Consider the following 19,745-nt stretch of genomic DNA (forward strand, 5'->3'; position numbering starts at 1 on the left):
GTCTGATAGTGAATCCTAGGGCAGAATTCGGGGAGTTATTTGACTGTACCATGCAAAACGAAGGATTTGGTTCTGATGTAGGATCGACCCTTCTTCACTGCAGCCTTGGTTTTCTCCAGCCCGTCTTTTGTGCCTTCCTTTGCAGCCTTCATCAGCCTCTGCACCTACATCACAAGGCACAGTACAGTTAGGTAAGGGACGGTGTCACAGAGGATCTGTAGGGACTATGACCATGCACTAATAATGAGGAGCTGGAAACTCCACTACATCACCTTGAGTTCATGTTTTTGTTTTAACTGTTGAATCTCTACGCCTCCCACTTTGTTTGCCACCAAATCTTTCATCTTTCTCTCGTAGTGCTGTTTTATACGTGTTAGGTCCTGAGAAAGCTATATGGAAAAATATTAGTATAATCTTTGTGAATAAATAGGTAACAAACAGTAGCTGCTATGACATTCTTTATTCCTCATTCTCGTCATACAGAATGGAAGGGAAACACCTTATCTGAGCACGTTCACTCATCACTAGTGGCCACTAACCTAAAATTATGGGGTTTAGGAAGGCTATGTAGAGGATTAGATGAAGTTCCCGCTGTGAGATTTTGCATTGTGGATAGGATTTATAGAAAGCTCAGGCCTGCTATTCCTTTTCTTTCCCAACACTGCATAAACTGATCTGTGGTGAGCATGCGAAATCTGCAACATCTCAATTTCTCTTCCAGATAAAATTCAGCCTATGTGCGGATTTTTCCCATAGAATTCCATAAGAGGCGGAAAATCAACAGGTAAAAAAAACACATATTCCGCAATATGACTGTATCAATATAGTTTTGGCAAAACAAAATACCAGGAAGTATCAATGACAAGGTAGCTTTTACTTAAAGTGTGAAGCACCAAAAAAAAAAAAAAAAAGTCTTAGGTTATAAAATAAAAACCCACACTGGAAAAAAAAAAAAAAAAAAAAAACACAATGAAAAAACCACAGAAAGAATCCCTATGTATGGCTCCCACTAATACTGTGCATACAATCTCCGATATCTATAAGCTTCCATTAGATAGTGATCCGGATCCTTCCCCCTTATTGTAAGACGTGGGAAAGGGAGCACCATCAAACCTTTACAAGAGAACAATGGTATAAATGTTTCCATCTGTCTCATAAATCTCATATAGCCAGTGCAGCTCAGAAAACTAGTTATATAATGGTATCTAGATGGGATCGTGTTCCTTTGGTCTTACATAAATGGTTCCCGGGAGTATCCAGCGTGTGCTGGTCATGTGGGGCCCATGTGGGTTCGATGTTGCATATTTGGTGGGCATGTCCGGTCTTGGTGGGCTTCAGAGAAGGTCTTATTAAAGTGATTAAAGAAATGACGGGATGTCAATCCCTAAAAGCCCGGAAGCAACTCTACCATTTAGGTTTCCCATGCCTAAGAATGCTTTTAAGAAATCGTTATTAAGGCGCCTTCTTCAGGCCTTATGGGGGTAATTCCACGACACTGGAAGTCCGTAGACCCGCCTTCACTGGAGGAATGGTTTGGGGAGATGGCTAGAGTTCACCGGATGGAATCCCTGATAGCCCATACACAAGAGGCAGCTAACAAAGTGGCTGCAAAATAGAAATACTTCTTACCCTCATCGATGTACCAAGATATGCTAAGATAATTGCTACCTTATCCTTTCACGATATTTGATATGCCGGTGTTATAGCTCATACTCAGACTGCCTTAATGATTTGTCCTCATGGTCCCTATAAACATTTCTTCTCTTTTCTCCTTCTTGTTATTTAGTTTAACAGGGTGTCAATTGCCTTTTGCAAACTACTGTTGATGCCGTATGGAGTTTGTTTTCATGTAACTATACAAGTCTCTATTTCAGTAGTTACTATGCCGTATGGGGTGTTCGTATGAACCTGTCGATATGTTTGTTTTTGTTGTATATTATAAAGCAATAAAAATTTGAATAAGAAAAAATGCAGAAAATCTGCGACATCCATAAAATCTCACCAAATACTCATCGTAGGAACTTAGCATTTTTTGCACCTAAATTTGAGATCTTTAGCCGAGTATTTTTCCCATTCATTAGAATAACTGAAAAATGCGGGGCAAAAAGCTAAAATAATTGGTACACTGCAGATTTCAAAAGACTAGTCATGAGCGAGTATGCTCGTTACTAGAGTTTCTCCAAGCAGGCTCAGGTTGTCTCCAAGTATTTGGGCGTGCGCAGAGATTTAGGTTATGTCGACGCAACTCCATGATTTGCAGCTGCATGATTTGCGGCTGCTAGACAGCTTGAATACATGTGGGGATTCCCTAACAGGAAATCCCACATGTATTCAAGCTGTCTAGCAGCCGCAAATCATGCAGCTGCATCGACAAACTAAATCTCTGTGCACGCTGAAATACACGGAGACCACCCGAGCATGCTCGGGAAAATCCGAGCAAAAAGTATACTCTCTAATCACTACAAAAGACACACAGGAAAAAAAGAGTGCATGAACATTTTGACATCTCGGTCAGTCACTTTGATGGTATACTAAAACCCAATGTTTTTGCTGTAGAAAAAAAGGCAGCAAAGAAAATACTGCAAAAACATGACGTGTGAACATACCTTTACAGTGTCTTTTTGTTATCACCGTGGGTGAGGCTCCAGAACCCAAGCACTGTGAGCATAGTGATTTGACTTATTTACCTTGTTTCCACAACACAAACAATATTCTAATTACTAAGTTACATTAAAAAAATACCATCTAAAATTGGATAATGTTTATTAATTTACAATTATTTTTATAAAATCCAAAATATTTTTCGCAGAATCAATTCATATGATGATGTAATACTTAAGCAGTTCATGGATTCAAGGGTGCGACCATAAGAAGTAACGCACACATTGTGACTGCCAGAAAGCAGGGCGGAAGGGACCATGAATCCCAATGAAGACCCTGACAATCACTTTCTGCTTCTTTATGAGAACTCTCTGAAGCAAATGGCTGAGCTGTGCAGAGAATTACAACTGTACGGGAGAATTTCAGTGCACGAGGACATGTTCGGTGTTGGGGTGTTTTATTGAGCAAAATAAAATAGTTAAAATCCCTTACTGTATCACACTATTTCCCTTTGCACTTTTTTCCCTTTTGACAAATAGGACATGTTGCAAATGGAAAAATAAAGCTCGAAGGACAAAATTATCACTCAAGATGTGTACAGGAATTTACTTAAACATTCCTGAACTGATAGATCATTCCTTGGCCTAAAAAGGCAAAAGTTCTGTTAGGCATACTTACATAACCAGCAGGCAAACAATAAAAGTACAGTACATGGGAAAGGAATATCTATGGTAGCTTCAATCGGGCTCACAAAATCATTGCTTTAACATATTTTTGCACCAGGATTTTCATTAAATGCGTTTTTTTAATATCACACCTAGAACTGCTGTGTGCAAGGAATTGTGCCTTGGGGCTTGGCTATGTGCTTTATATCTGCCATGTAATAATATACCTTTGTGTATCATTAATTTCAGCTGCTTCTACTCTGCAAAATGAGGACATGATTGATACTTTAGACTTAATCTACTAGAAGGGAAATAAGATAGTTCTAAAAGGTTCATCTACCAAGAGGGCCAAATAGCTGCTTTTAAAGAATTTACCTGAGTCACTCACTACAAACACACAGAGCCGACAGCCACACTTGCGAAAAGCTGGTAAAGATTTGACCTCTGCAGCTGTTTCTTCTAACCTCCTCCCCACCCTGCTGTTCCACAATAAACAGGAATCCATCTTACATTGCCACATACTGTATACCACTTTACTCCAGCACAGAACTCATATGTTTAAAGCAGGGCTGTGGAGTCAGAGAGTAAGTGTCTATTTTGGTGGAGTCTGAGTCAGTATAAAACGGACGGACTCAGACTGCTAAAATATATAATAAATTGGTACAGTAGTATAATGCAGGATGTGATGTAAATGTTTTCAGAGTTATGAAATGTCCTATAAATGTCTGTTCCTAAGCTTTAGGATCTAGGCTTTTATTTGAGATGAATCTGTGCTGCACTTTATGTACATGCTCAGTAGTGACCAGAGCTGTGGAGTTGGAGTCTAGGAGTTAGGGAAATTGAGGAGTCGGAGATTTGACTTACCGACTCCACAGCCCTAATTTACAGGCTTTGCACAAGCTCATCCCATCATCTCCCAAGTTAAGAGGCAGGAGGTCTCACAATGCGGTCATAACAATGAGGCAGGGAAGAGCTCACCTTCAGCTGACTTTAACCTCTGTCTCTTAAAGGGTCACAACTTTTATTGATAAATTAGGGAAAAAATGTTTTAGTTTCCTCAATCAGAAATATATTAGGAAGAGTGCTAGTTTTGTCTCCGTTTCCCTTAGGAAGGCGGTGACAGGTCACTTTTGAGGTATGACAGACTAATTCTTGCTAGGTTGCCAGATTTGTTTTTACAGATTTTCTCTGCCTGTCCCCATACCAGATATAAAAAACTTTGTGCATCAGAATGCTGAGGTAAACTGATTGGCTTTTATAAATAGCTGCTATTTTAAAAAGGACAATTTTATATTTATTTACATGCAAATGTTAGCATGTAGTTGTTATTTTTTTTGAGTGGATCAACTTTATAAAAAAAAATGCTTAAAAAATGCTCGAAAGACATTTCAAATTAGTTTTGATTATGAAACCACTTTGCTGTTCATATTTTTAGTGTTTTGATCTTTTTTTTTTCTTTCAGCTTCAGGTATTGAAAAACACCTGGTGGAGAAAAAAAAATAAAAGAAAAAATATGTACGTCACTTCTTTGCAGGGGCTCCTGATGGAATCTACTCTAAGCTGTCCAATCAATAGGCTGCAAAAAAAAAAAACTTAGGAAAAAAACCTCTTAAAAACGATTAAAAAAACTAAAATAAATATGGCACTGATTTGGATAACTGCTTTGAGTTCTGTAAAAGAAACCTGTAATCAGAGACAAGCTGCACAAACTATGAGCAGCATGAATCAAGGACTGTCTGTGTGACTTCAGGCTGCAGTGTTTCAGAATAAACATACTTTGAGAAGCTGGTGGAGGACTGGGTATCTCAGTTGACTAGTCGGAGGCGGGTCCCCGTCCGGCCTCGCACCATCCCACTAAAGTTAAATGAAAAGTCTCTTACTATGCTTGTCAGAGAGAGAAACATGCAAGTCAAATAGATCGGGGTGGTGAGGATATGGCCAGGGACCTGCCTTGGACTAGTCAGCCGAGACACATAGGCCCCAGCCAGCTTTTAAGCAAAATCTTTCTGGCTGCACTCGTGAAGCATGAATTTGATGCGGTCTTCTTGAAAGGGGTACTCCGGAGAGATAAATATGTTTGTACTGTCCCTGCCCTTATAAACTATAAAGATGAGATGCCCAGCGCAGTTTTATGATCTTTATAACACTTGTAATTCCGTGTGACAGCATCTGCTCCTCACTGCTGCCCCCCTCCTGTCTGGGACCTTACGGACACACCAGTGTGCAACTCCCCCCTGTAAGGAACAGCCAGCCTGAGAAGAGGAGGCGTGGCCACTCCCCCTGTTCTTTGCAGAGACACAGCTATAATCAGAAGACTGGCTGATAACAGCGAGGAGCTGCACACTGCTGTAATATCGCAGACAGAGGGATAAGCAGCTCCTGTCACCCCATCCCTCTGATAATGGTTCCCTGATAATCACTGTATGATCACTGCAGAGAACAGGGAGAGTGGCCACACCCCCACCACGCCCCCTGTTACTCACAGGGGGAAGCAGCACACTGGTGTATGATGAAAGGTCCCAGACAGGAGGGGGGAGCAGTGAGGAGCAGCTGCTGTCACACGCAATTACAAGGGTTAGAAAGATAGTTAAAGTGCACTGGGCATCTCATCTTTATAATTTATGAGGGCAGGGACAGTATAAACATTTTTTTTTATCTCCCCTGAGTACCCCTTTGACTGTTAAACCCAAAAAGTTACATAAACCCATATCCTGGCTTCTGTAATGGGAAATTGTGGTGGGTTTTTGGCATTGCACTTGGAGAACTAACTGAACATATCAATATTCTTCACCAGCACAGGATACAAAGGGGCAGATTTATTAAATTACTTTTGCACATTTTTTTTAGAACAATATTTTAATGTACAAAAATGTGTGCCTTTCTCATTATTGGCCAATTGTGCTCTCTTTGTATAAAAACATGGTTGGACTTGGCAGAAAGGTGTGGTTAAATATTACTCAGGCCAGTACCTGGTACAAATGATGGTGCACGTTTTGCCTGCTCATGGCAGGTATAAGTTTGCTTTTTTCCATGGATTAACATGGCCGGTGTACAAAATGCCAGTCTTGGTTAATATCTTCAGAGAATGTAAGAAACATACACCAATGTTTGTAGAACAAGTCGCGCTGCATTTATCTCCTGCTGGTCACCCCTTCGCTTGCTAATGTAGATATTAAATATTCCTTCTTTACAATCGTAAGGGAACGTTATAAAAGCTTAGAAACAAACATTCCTTTCTTCTGAACAGTGAAAGCGACATTTGTGAATTGATTTCACCAGTTATATTCTGGAAATGGACTGTAATAATGTACTAAGAGCTCCTGGGTGGGAAGTTTACAACCCTTCTCACAGAAGTTCATTACAATAGCACAGCTTGTCAGCTTATGTTATGTGGAAGAAAATAAAATTACAATTATAAACTATATTATGGCAAAAACAAGTGTATATCAAAATAACACCGTGAGTACCAATAACAGCATAAAGTGAGCTTAGACTAAATCAGTAAATGTTTGGGTAAAAAGCACCAGTAATAGATGGCCAAGCAAAAAATTGGTCAGTTTTATCCATCATACTACCAGGGTTGACATATAAGAAGTCTAGAAAGACAACTTCCAAGAACATTAATACCTTAAAGCCTTCCTAAAAATTACTATCTGGCACTGCCAGGATAGAGGCCTGTATATCCCTTCCCACCACATTAGCTAAAATAATCTCCAGGCAGCAAAATAAAAGCAAACACAAAAAACAAGTCCATGTGAATATGTCCCTGGATTCAACCACTCTGGGAGTCGGCCAACTAAATTATCAATAGAATTAAAGGAGTTGAATTCATTCTTACCACTGACATGGTACTTTTGCTGTTGGGAGTAGAAAACCTCTCGCACAAAATGCTCTTCACTAATTGCTCACATTCGTTTATCCACAACGGTAACCATTACACATTGGATAAAGGAGCAATCCGTTAACCTGTCCGGGTGCATGATGAAATATTCCTGTAATACAACAGTCCAATCGATAGCCAGTACTCACATCTTAAAATAATTGCTTTATTGATGCAGCAGTATAAAAAGGCACAAAAAAAATGGTGGAACACAATTGCTGCGCTCCCAGAAAACATGTTTCAAACCTACATGGTCCTTCGTCAAGCCGTTCCTTGTCAAGAGGACCATGTAGGGGTGAAACATGTTGCCCGGGAGCGCTGCGGATATTCCTTTTCTGCCTTTTTTATTTTTGTACTGTTTTCAACAATTTGGGTGGCCTTTTATGCCAATGGATAGTGCTGGCTATCGTTTGGACTGCTGAAATTATTGGAAAAAGAAAGACTCTCCTCATATCAATCAACTGATCTTCCTCATGAACAACATTGGTGTGTATGAAAAAATGATAGTCTTACATCAATAGTCATTCCCCAAATTCTGCAAGACACCGAATCCTGGGCTTGACAGTGGTTTTCCTCCTTGTAATTCTAATTTCTATACCTTTCATTTCTCACTCTCTGCTTTCTATGTAGCGACTATATAAATGTTTATTATCACCTTACTGTATTTGATCTGTGTGCCATTTTATCTGTACAGCCAATAACGATGTAATCTAGTGAAATGTGCTACTGTTCTGCAAGTATTATTGCTTCTTGTAATTGTGTAACTTGTTAAAATCCTAATAAAAAGAAAAATACAACTCCATGACAGGACTGGCTGTTTTATCCACTTCTTATTTTGGCTTTAAAAAAAAAATTCATTAAAAACTGCCCTGTGTGGGCTTCATCCTCAGGGCCATATTTTTCGGGATTTGGATGTTTTGCCCCCAGCAGTTCGCCCCCGGGTACATTTACTTCACCTGTGGGAAGTTATACCATCCAGCTGCCATACCATCACCCCAGAGGACCCCTTTAAGCAGCGTCGGTCCCTACTGACCGAATACCACAGATGGCGTCACGAACAAACTTTATTCTTAAACTCCCTTTAAAGACCTTTCGCTTTACTTGGGCGCCCAGGGCCACGGACCGGGTCACAGTCACCATGACTTCCCCTTCAAATACCGGACCCGGTACTGAGTATCTCACTGCCCTGGCGGGCGACTCAACTTGGCGTCACAAACAGGATGTACCAGGGGGCGAACTGCTGGGGGCGAAACATCCTATAACCATATTATTCACAGGGCTGACTAGACTGAAGCCCACATGCCTCACAGGGTCTGGGGGCTCATCAATTTCTATCTATTTTTGCTGAGAAACTTACCTGCACCCTAGGGCTCCAATACATATTTGTATATAATAAACATAGTAGGCTAAGAACGAGCTAGCATCAGGGTTGTGACATCTTCCCCTAATAATTTCCATGAACAACAGTCTAGCCGTGACCTTAAACGCGTGTGACCAAACATTACAGTTCATTGGGACCAGCCAAAACGGATATTATTCATACATTTAGAAGAAGGAAAAATGGCAGTCAGAAAGTAAAAGCATAACTCAGGATTCAAGACAAAATGAGAAAGAAGAGCAATTGCGCTGTGAAAAAAAAAATTCTACTTGTGCAATAAAATTATTTAAAATTTTTTTCAGGAGACACTCAAAATGGGTATAGGCTAGACAGTCCTTGCAACTACTGTACCAGGGTCCGGCAGGCAGCAAGCTGAAAGCCTACAGATCAATGCATGGGCCAATATGGCCTTGCTCATCCCAGCACAATCTTACTTAGACAGGAGCTTTCAGTGACATATTCTCTGACATCAAAGGAAATATTACACTACTGTATTATTATAACCAGATAGGTCAAATCTAACACACGTACATGTCTCTTGTTGCCCCCTCGGAGGAAAGAGTTTGGGACGCCATGTTTTGATTCGGAGTCACTCTGCTCTTCATAGCTTTCAAATTCACTGGAACTCCACCCATAATCCACAGAGCTGTTCCCAGCCTCCTCCCCGTTCTCCACATCATCATAAATCATCTCCTCGGGATCTAAAAGAATAGGATATTTTAGTTTACAGAAAATGGTTGATCTAACTGCTAACTTGCTATTCAAAAAAAGGGTGTCCTACAATTAGATATTTATAGTATATCCACATGCCATAATGTATGGGAGATGCAGGCGTGACCTCTGGTTACTGCACCCATCTCCAGTACAGTGATTCCCATGGAGGTAGAGTGGGTGCTCACATCTATCACACAGGCATTTTTGGCATGTCTAGAGCCTCAAGAAGGAATATTCCCAAAAAGATAAATTTATTAAAGAGAATCTGTCAGCAGGTTTTTGCTATGGAATCTGAGAGCATCAATGATATAGGGGCAGAGACCCTGATTCCAGCTATGTATCACTTACTGGGCTGTTTGATGTACTTTTGATAGAATCCCCGTTTTCTCTGTTGTAGATGTAGCAGTGGTCAAAAAGATGAGCTATTTAGTATAACCCCAGTGGTGTACTGATTACCAGGTACCTGTGTACACTGTGCACTGTCAGCAAGCTGCCAATCCGCGTTGGGCTGGGGTTATACAGATTAGCTGGTCTGGTTTGTATGAGGCACCTAGTCTGATAGTGATAATCTCCCGTTGATAAAATGGTGACTGTACTGAAACTAGAGCAAGCTGCTGAGCAAGTGACACATTCCTGGAATCAGAATTAAATAGAGAAAACATGCTGATACATTCCTTTTAAAATAAATCAACAGCAATAATGTTTAATTGGTGTAAACAAAATTAACTGTTTAGGTGTCAAATACTATTATGACTAGTATCTCCGCAACAGAGAGGTGAAATTAAAAAAAAAAAAAATTCTATTCTGCTCTGCAATGCCTATTACGCTAAATTACATTGTGTGTTCAATTTAACATGAAACATTGGGTGAAAGATCCTCTTTAACCGAGACAAGTTTTTAATAAGAATTTATTTTTAAAAATGATGAAACACGTTTCTATAATATAGAAACCATAATTTTCTAAAACAATTTCAAGAACACACAATTAATACCTGTAGCGGAATCAGAGTTTTCCCTCGGAACATCATCATAAATAACTTCATCGGGGTCTAGAAAGAACATAAGGCAAAACATAAAGAGTTAGAGAAAGGGCAAGATATTTCAGCGATGATAAAAAGTAATAACAGATATTATAAATTGTGTATATCATCAGAATTGTACATATTCTATATTCATTGTCATATAATGAAAGCGGAAGAGAAAGAAAAAAAAGGATATTTTGGCCAGACAAGGTAGCTATGCCGCCATCTCTTCTATTACTGTATTTTGTCGCTTTTAAAAGATGGACTTTTATTTCCCCAAGTGAGTGGAAAACACTCAGTGAGTCTTAGGCTGCCGTCACACTAGCAGTATTTGGTCAGTATTCTACATCAGTATTTGTAAGCCAAAACCAGGAGTGGGTGATAAATGCAGAAGTGGTGCATATGTTGTTCCACTCCTGGTTTTGGCTTACAAATACTGATGTAAAGTCCTGACCAAATACTGCTAGTGTGACGGCAGCCTTATAAGGCGAACATGGCCATATTCCATTAAGAAACACATTTACATCAGACTGCGCTATGACTCACCGCAGCCCAGTGGAAGCTTGTGGCAGACAGGCCCTGCGGTGTGCAGTCAAGTCAAGCATGCGGCAGGCTGTGAATCATGGGGCTGGCAGTCACAGGAAGCATGGGGGCAGGGCTGGATACTGATTGGTGGAGGAATCTGGTGCTGCGCTGCATCCACCAATCAGTGATCTGTCCCTGACAAGATACAGTCCTTGCTATGAAGGATCGTGTGGGCCTTACTAAATAATAATAATCTTTATTTTTTATATAGTGCTAACATATTCCGCAGTGCTTTACAGTTTGCACACATTATCATGATCTACTCTGTAAATTAGGTGGGCAAAGACACTGAAATGGAGCTCAGTGTCCAACCTGGGAGGTGCAATATAACTACATCCTCCATCATCCTTCAGATTATACTGTACCGATGGTTGTATTTCAAAGGATGATGGGGGTTGTAGTCATATTTAGTATAAACACTCCAGGGACTGTAATGTAAGTGGACAAAGTGTATATTGTAAACGTGACCACCACCTCCCTCATCTTTCCAAATACACCAATGTATACAGTACATGGGTGCATTAGTAAGGATGAGGGGGTGTTAGTCAAAATGTGATTACCACCCTCATCATCCTTAAGAATACACTCATGTACACAGTATTACCATATTATTAAATGTTTTACCCCACTATTTTGCTCAAAATATTTTAAATTTTTTTTTTATTTTCCTCCTCTAAAACCTTGGTGCGTCTCATAAAGCGAAAAATATGGTATATTTCAGCACAAACACTGTTGCATTGGAAAAAAAAACAGCCAAAGTAATTGGAGTTTTAACGACCCAATATAACTACCCAATTCCAGATACATATTTTATATGAAGGCTGCAAAGAATTAAACCAGCAGCCTGCCATTTTCTGTTGAAAGTGATTTCAATGGATTTCACCCAATGCAATGTAAATGGCGAAAAAAAACAAAATCCCAACAAATAAATATAATTCAGCAGCAGATTTTTAAGAAGATTTTTTTACTGAACTTCAATGAATCCTGTGATGTGTCCCTAGGGAGATAACTGTCAGTCAAAAAGATTTGGCACGCAAAAGCCGCCGGAAACCCGCAGTGGACTAGTCAAGCACATGGGGCCCAATTCATTAAAGGGAATCTGTCACCCCCCTGGGGCGCTTTTAAGCTGTTAGTATGGGCATACAGGTAATAAAATGGTTAAACTAGCCTTACCTGTATGCCTCATAGCTGTGGTCTAGATGTTGAGAAATAAGGATTTTTGTGTACTCACCGTAAAATCCTTTTCTCCGAGCCATTCATTGGGAGACAGACCATGGGTGTATGCTGCTGCCACCAGGAGGCTGACACTAAGTAATACAAAGAAAGTTAGCTCCTCCCCTGCAGGATACACCCTCCTGCTGGCTCCCAGCTAACCAGTTCGGTGCAAAAGCAGTAGGAGATCAATTATAACATATAAGCGTATAGCATGTCACCTTATAAAGGAGAGTATAACATATCAAATGATAAAAACAAGTACAAACTAATAATAGGGAGGGAGCTGTGTCCCCCAATGAATGGCTCGGAGAAAAGGATTTTACGGTGAGTACACAAAAATCCTTATTTCTCCTTCGCCTCATTGGGGGACACAGACCATGGGACGTCCCAAAGCAGTCCCTGGGTGGGGACAACATCAGATCAGGCCGTGTAACCGCTACTGACAAGTGCGCCACCGCGGCCTGCAAAGTCCGCCTTCCCAGACTCACATCTGTGGGAGTGTGTGAATTATAGTGCTTCAAGAATGCATGTGGACTGGAGGAATTCGTAAGCTTGCGGTCGTGCTTGCCGACGTCTGGTGCCTAGAGCCCTCTGACAGGGAGATAGGCTGACATCTAGCACGGAAGGACTCCTAGATGGTGAAAAGAATCCACCAGGCTAACATGGCCGATGAAACAGCTAAACCCTTCCTGTGACCGTCAGGAAGCCTACTTACCATCGAGAAGCCCAAGTAAAGTGTCCAACCTTCGGAAGGACGCCGTCCTCGATACGTACCCGCTCGGAGCACTCACTTCTTCCAGATTATGGAGAACCCCTTCTGTTTTGTGGACTGAAGCCGAAAGAGATGAGAGGACGATGCACCTGCAACAGTGGGAATACAAAACCAGCTTGGCAACGAGGGAAGGGGATGGCTTGAGGGCAACCTTGCTTTGATGGCAATAAGGAAAAAAGACTGAAAGAAACAGAGCGGCGAGCTCTGAAGACTCATCAGGATGACAAGAACGCAGAGAAAAAGGGGAGTGACCTTCCCTGATAGTAAAGTCTTTCTGGATCGAAAAAGGAGTCTACTGTAAGATCCCCAGGACCATTAAGGTCCCACAGATGTAACGGTATGCGGTAGGGAAGAACTACAGGTGAAGGCTCCCTGCGAGAAAGACCATATTTCCAGTTTTGTCGAAATAAGACGGAAAAATACTAGCACCGCAAGCGAGAAAACCTGACATGGTCAGTGCGGGTCTCCCGGGATCACTGGGGCCCTTTCTGCTTCCAAAAAGATCTCAGACGTAGTGGAAGAGGGGTTATGGAAATTGGTACCATGGAAGAACAGAGCATGCACTGCGATGGTCTTGGATCTCGAGGCCAAACCACGAACTGGAGTACATTGGCGTTCAGCTTGGATGCCATCCGACCTACATCTGGGGTACTCCAGTGAAGGCAGATCTGAAGGAAGACTTCCGAGTGAAGTTCCCACTCACTTGAGGAGAAACCCTGATGGCTGAATATGTCAGCCGCCCAGTGTTCTACTCCAGGGATATGTACTGTTGAGATCACCGAATGATAGATCTCGGCCCATCAGAGAGTGTGAGGTACCTCGGCCATGGTGTTAGACTGTGGGTACCTGCTAGATGATTGACGTATGGCACAGCCGCGGCATTATTCAATTGAAGACGGATGGTTGACCCGCCTGAAGGCAGTGGACCTGCTGTAGGATTAGCCGTACCGTTCGGATCCCCAGAGAAAAGATCGGGAGAAGAAGACTGGCATTGGTATTCCCTAATAACCATTGGACCAGGAGAAGGCTCTGGATGAGGAAGGAGCTTAGAGACTACCTTTGAAAGCCTGATTCACTTGCTGAAAACGAGCGGCGCGAAAGAAACTTCTTCCATTGTCGTCTTTTTCCTCAGAACCCTCCTAGCGAATTGAATGAACCGAGGGAATGAGTGATCAAGTGCACAAGCTCCCTGTTGAAGGGCCACGACCTTGACTCGAGAGAGAATTATCATCCTTCTTGTGCAGGATCATCATCAAAGAGGATCTGCTGGGCTGGGAATGAGGAAAAAAATTGTCTAAGTTTAGCTGCTAGCCCAAGTGAGAGGGTATTGCAAGTGATATAGACGACTCAGCGTAGTCCTTGAAGAGCGGCTAGAAAGTCGACCAAGTAGGGCAGGACGACCATGCTTCTAGGGTGCAAGAAGCACATGACAACCGCTATGACCCTTGCGACCACTCTGGTGCGGTAGCCAGGCCGAAGGGCAAGGTCGTGACTTGAAAATGCTGTTCACGAATGGAAAGGCGAAGAGATTATTGTAGAGGGGAAAAAAATAGGCATGTGAGGGTAAGAACCCCGAATGTCGATGGATGCCAGAAAAACTCCACTTTTTTCTGTTGAAGTAATGGCTGAGCGGAGGAACTCCATCTGGAAAAGGAGGACCTTGTGAAAGGTTGTTAGAAGTTTGAGGTCCAGGAATGATCTTACTTTTCATTCCCTCCTTTTTGAAACCAAGATTCCTTAGATCTAGACTGTCCTGGACAACGCTTCCACTGCTGGATGGGTCTGTAGAAAAGATACAATCCCTTGTTAGTCTCCCGCTCAGAAGATTTGATTTGAATCAAAGTAGTTAAGGTCTCTGACCAAGAGACTATTGGTCAAGCAACCCATGTAGCGGCTAAAGAAGGGTAGAGCGCTGAACCCAAAACCACAAGACGGAACGAACCAGATTTGCTATCCGACCGTCTGTGGTATTTTAATTGATGATACATCGGGCAGGGATACTGGTAGGTATACCACAAGAAATTCTACCCGGTTAGTGTGCCAAGTGGCAGAATGCGGGGCTGCAACTAGCAGGTCTCTTGCCATCGTCGTGCAGAGTAGAAAATTAGGAGCCCTCGATCCACCATCCTCTTAACAGGGACGTGGAGAGGAATCGTCCGCTTTCTTGCATCATCCGCTAAATAGTGGTGATACAAAGGGGTGTGCTCGGACGCCAAAAATATGTGCCTCTGTACATCCCCAGAGTTGAGGTCCCCGGGTGGACAGGGCAGGTTGTCTGGCGTTAGACCTGGATGCAGAAGAGGATACATGGAGGCGACACTGCATGTGTTCGTCTGTTGAAGATGTGGGGGGTGGGGAATCGGTGCCCTTTAAAGGATCCGTCGCCCATAAAAAAACAGACCAGGTATGGCAACCTACTGTACTTAGAGGCTTCTGTCCAGTGAATCGCTCGTCAATTTGTTGATGGTATAAATAGGAGAGTCCCTCTTTGCTAAAGCACTGGCAATCCAAGGCAATATGCGATCCATATTCAGCGTTGTTCTCAACAATTCGTAGGGGAGAGATCAGGAAATGAAAACTTCCGTTTTCTAGACGCCTGCACGTTTTCCTAGAACACTTGCGGCCCCTGCTAGCCGACGGCTCCCATGTAGGAGAGGGACCATGTATATCGGTCCTGCGAGCACTCCGGGCCACAGAGGGTTCACAGAGGAATTCAATCTCTTGGTCAGAGAAAACATGAGTTGTGGTTAGGGGATGAGCGGCGGAAGGCTCCAGAGCTCAGTTAGGGTGACCAGCTTCGGATTGATGTGCCCTTAAGACCAGTAAATACTGGTCATGCGCCTTTAAGACTAGGGAATACTGGTCTTGTGCCTTTAGGATGGAGGGCATACTGGTCATGTGCCTTTAAGAACCAGGGCCTACTGGTCATGTGCCTTAAAAACCAGGACATACTTGTCATGTACCTTTAAATCCAGGACATACTGGTCATGTGCCTTTAAGACCAGGGCATACTGGTCATGTGCCTTTAAGACCAGGGCATACTGGTCATGTACCTTTAAATCCAGGACATACTGGTCATGTGCCTTTAAGACCAGGGCATACTGGTCATGTGCCTTTAAGACCAGGGCATTCTGGTCATGTGCCTTTAAGACCGGGGCATTTTTCAAGGATTACGCCAGAGGTGAAGCCCCTTGAGGGGAACTAGGTACTCTGGGAAGAGCCGGGATCGGCGGCGGCGGAGGGCTCCTGAGCTCATTTGAACTAAGTACTCTGTGGGAGGTGACCGGCTCCTGGCTGGTCATGACTTGACGAGCAGAGAATGCTGGTAATGTGCTCCTTTTTAAAACTAGGGAACCTTTAAGACCAGGGAATGCTGGTCATGTGTTAAAGCCAGGGAAAGCTGGACATGTACCTATAAGGGGCATGTGTCTTTAAGACCATGGAATGCGGTCATGTACCCTTAAGACCTGTGCCTTTAAGACCAGAGGCTGCTGGACAACCAGAGATTGCAGGTCTTAAGTATTAAAAACAGGGAACGCTAGTCCCTTTATGCTGCCGGGGTGCGTGCGGGGGAGGGGTGCAGAGGGAGGATTCCCCTTACCCAGATTCTGAGTCCCCCGTCTGGAATAGCGTGGTCTTCAGCGCTGAGTACCGCCGGTGCGATGCAGCAGCCACTTCCGGATGAGCTTGTGTCCGGAAATGGCAGAAGGATGAAGATGGCCGCCGAGAATAGAGCTCTCGTCCTGAATGAGAGGCGCCTGAATGGGGGGGCGGAGCCTGAAGTGCGGCCTAGCATGGGCAGAGTTCCGGGTTGAGGCCTACACAAAACCGAAGCCGGGGGCTAAATTTTGAAGCCAGCCGGCGCCGAACGAGGGAAAAAGCCGCCGGATGCGCAGAGCCCTCCAACCGCTCGAGTCCCGGCACTTACCCCAGTATGCAGCCTTGTTCAGCAGGACAGAGGTAGAAAAAGATCCTGTGCTGTTGCTGCTGTTGGACGGTGCAGGGATAAGAAAAGTCCTCAATCCATCGTCCCTTTAGCAGGGAGGTGGAGAGGAACCGTCCGCCTCCTTGTACCATCCGCTTTTAATAGTGGTGGTGCAGTGGGGGCTGCTCGGACGCCACGCTGTAGAGTGCCTCTGAACAGCCGAGGGTAAACCTGGTGGGCAGGGCTGAATGTCCGACAATAGGCCTGGCTGCAGAAGAGGATACTGAAGGTGACACTCCAGTGCTCGTCTGATAAGGGAGGGGGGAGATCGGTGCCCTTGAAGGGGCCCGTCGCCCCTAGAATCAGCTCAGGCAGTGGCTTCCCACGTCGCAGGAGAGGATACGGAGAGGTAACACTCCCGTGCTCGCCTGTTGTTGGTTCGGGGGAGATCGGAACATGAAAGAATCCGTCGCCCCCTTCGTCCGTTGTAAAAGGTAAAAGTAAAAAGAGTTCTTTGGGTCTGAATAGCAGACCCGTCCGTGTGCCTCCTCCAGACACTTAGCAAGAACTGGTTAGCTGGGAGCCAGCAGGAGGGTGTATACTGCAGGGGAGGAGCTAACCTTCTTTGTATTACTTAGTGTCAGCCTCCTGGTGGCAGCAGCATACACCCATGGTCTGTGTCCCCCAATGAGGCGAAGGAGAAATGCACTTTTAGGCTACTTTCACACACAGCCTATTTGCTGCGTATTTTTACGCGCGCGTATTTTGCTGCTGCTTTACCTGCGTTTTTTTACGCAGGCAAAAAACGCAGCTGCTTTCACACACTGCGTTTTTTGCTGCGTTTTTTGCAGCTGCGTTTTTTTCAGCATTGTGTACTGAAACTAAAGTTTGTTTGAAAAAAAAAAAAAAGGGGGAAAAAAAAAGAGTCATTGAGGTCATTTCCTGTCTTTATGACTCAGAATACAATACACACTGGAGTTAACATCATGTCGATTCTGCCAGCTGCAATGGCCTTGAGCCAAAGACGCCTCAGCAAGCGGAACAGACATCAGCTGGGGATCATTATGATTGCTGAAGTCCTTCGCCGCAGACTGGTAGGTACCATGGATGTGACTACTAGCTGTTTCCGTGCGGTGTGTCTCGTCTCTGTCTCCCCCAGTGCATGTTTGGAAAGTATTCACCTCAGTTGTTTAATCACTATAAAGCGCCCGTCACACGGCACAATATCGCTGGTGACATCGCTAATAACTCCAGATGTTTTCATCGCTCATGTGACGTATGAGCGACGTTGGCCCGTGTGACAGGGCGCAGCAACCAGCGATTTGTTTTCTTGTTCGCTGATCGCTGGTTGATGATCATGAGCATTTCACTGGCAATAATTGAGTGTGGCAAAGTGTGCATCGCTGCGTGTGACAGGAGCTCAGCGATGTATTTTGTGCGATCTGCCATTCTGGAGATAGGGCTCGCTAGATCGCCCACAGCATCGCTGCTGCGTCGCATAGGAGTCCCTATGAGCGATATTGATAGGTGTGACGGGAAGCAAGCGATAATTTTACATCGCTCTATCGACTTCCCGTCAGCCTCTTCGCGCACAATATCGCAAGCAATATCGTGACGTGTGATGCCCGCTTATTAAGGTATAATTTTTTTTTAGGCACGTAAACAGCCAAAAAGGATTTGGGTGCATCCCATTCTGGAAGAACGTGACGAGAAGGGAACTTTTCAAAACCTATATCAGGACTTAAGAACGTAAGTTTGTACCCTGTTGGCCCCTAAAAATGTTTGGTCGGAAACATGCACCTTTTCTTCCAAAGCATGTTTTATTGCAACCTACTATCTTCCCCTTGCATCCCCCAATAGGGTATCCCTATAATCTCCTTCTTTGTAAGGGAACCTATAATATTATTTTTCCGGTACTCCACATTGTTTGCTGTACGTTATTCCTGACACTCCTGTGAGTTCTTCTACCATAGATATAGAGTGCCTTCTATTCAGCAGTTCCCCTCGTAGTATATCTGATTTCTAGGGGGTGTCCTCTATTCATGGCAAGTGGGTGTTATGTAATGTGTATTGTTTTGTTTTTTTTTTTGTTTTCCATTATCAATGTACAAAATCAAAATAGATATGTACTTATCTACATCATTTTTGATCCAAAAATGTTTCCTACAGCTTTCCAGACCGATTCCAGCGGTTCACACGAATGAACATTCAGGATTTCGATCGCCTGCTGAATATAGTTTGTGAAGACTTGACTTTCCAGGATACGAGGATGCGGCAAGCGATCTCTGCGGAACAACGGCTGCTCATCACCTTGCGGTAAGTATAGTCATTAACGTAGAGTCGAACCTCAATCTGCGAGTTCCTCGCAGACCGAGTTTCTTGAAAGACGAGTTTACTATCTGGCCAAAATCTGCTTCGATCAGCAAGCAGACTTCGGTCAGCGAGCAAATCTCGCCTCCCAATGTGCCCGCCATCAGCGCTGATGGCGCGGCAGTATATGCCGCTCCATCAGCTGCTGAGTGCGCCCCGGCAACAGAGCTGCTGAGCGCGGCTGGATATACCGCGCACGTCAGCTGCTGAGCATGCCCGGGCGCTGACTGAAGATCCACTCACCTGTCTTCAGTCTCCCCCGGGTCCAGCGATGTCTTATCCGGAGCGCAGCGCTGAGTATAATAATCACATCGTACGGCTAGGACCAGTGGTGATGTCAGAGGACATGTGACTTGTCAGATGACCGATCACATGTCCCCTGACATCACCACAGGTCCTGGCCGTACGATGTGCTTATTAAACTCACCTCTGCGCTCCTGAGAAGACATCGCTGGACCCGTGGGAGACTGAAGACAGGTGAGATGCCCTTATACTCACCCCGCTGCGCTCTGCTGGATGAAGACAGGTGAGTATGAGCATCTGGGGGCAGGCATGTAGCAGAGCCGGCTGTGTCCCTGCCCCCAGATGAGGTGTAGAACCGATCGTCTGCGTTTCAAT

The 19,745-nt window shown here is 43.9% G+C and overlaps 1 protein-coding gene across 5 annotated transcripts in view; it reads right to left on the reverse strand.

Moving 5' to 3' along the window:
- ARHGEF10 (Rho guanine nucleotide exchange factor 10) overlaps positions 1-19,745 on the reverse strand; it is a 276,596-nt gene that overhangs the window by 181,854 nt on the left and 74,997 nt on the right. For 3 of the 5 annotated variants that reach the window (XM_077290063.1, XM_077290061.1, XM_077290062.1), the window contains exons 7-10: positions 10,231-10,287; positions 9,056-9,225; positions 273-389; positions 50-164 (exon numbers count right to left, since the gene is read on the reverse strand). In XM_077290063.1, the coding sequence (XP_077146178.1) occupies positions 50-164; positions 273-389; positions 9,056-9,225; positions 10,231-10,287 (459 nt within the window). The remainder of the gene's footprint in view (positions 1-49; positions 165-272; positions 390-9,055; positions 9,226-10,230; positions 10,288-19,745) is intronic. The other 2 variants (XM_077290065.1, XM_077290064.1) reach the window with 1 other exon arrangement.

This window comes from Ranitomeya variabilis, chromosome 2 (genome assembly GCF_051348905.1).
Source record: "Ranitomeya variabilis isolate aRanVar5 chromosome 2, aRanVar5.hap1, whole genome shotgun sequence".
In the NCBI taxonomy this organism is placed as follows: domain Eukaryota; kingdom Metazoa; phylum Chordata; class Amphibia; order Anura; family Dendrobatidae; genus Ranitomeya; species Ranitomeya variabilis.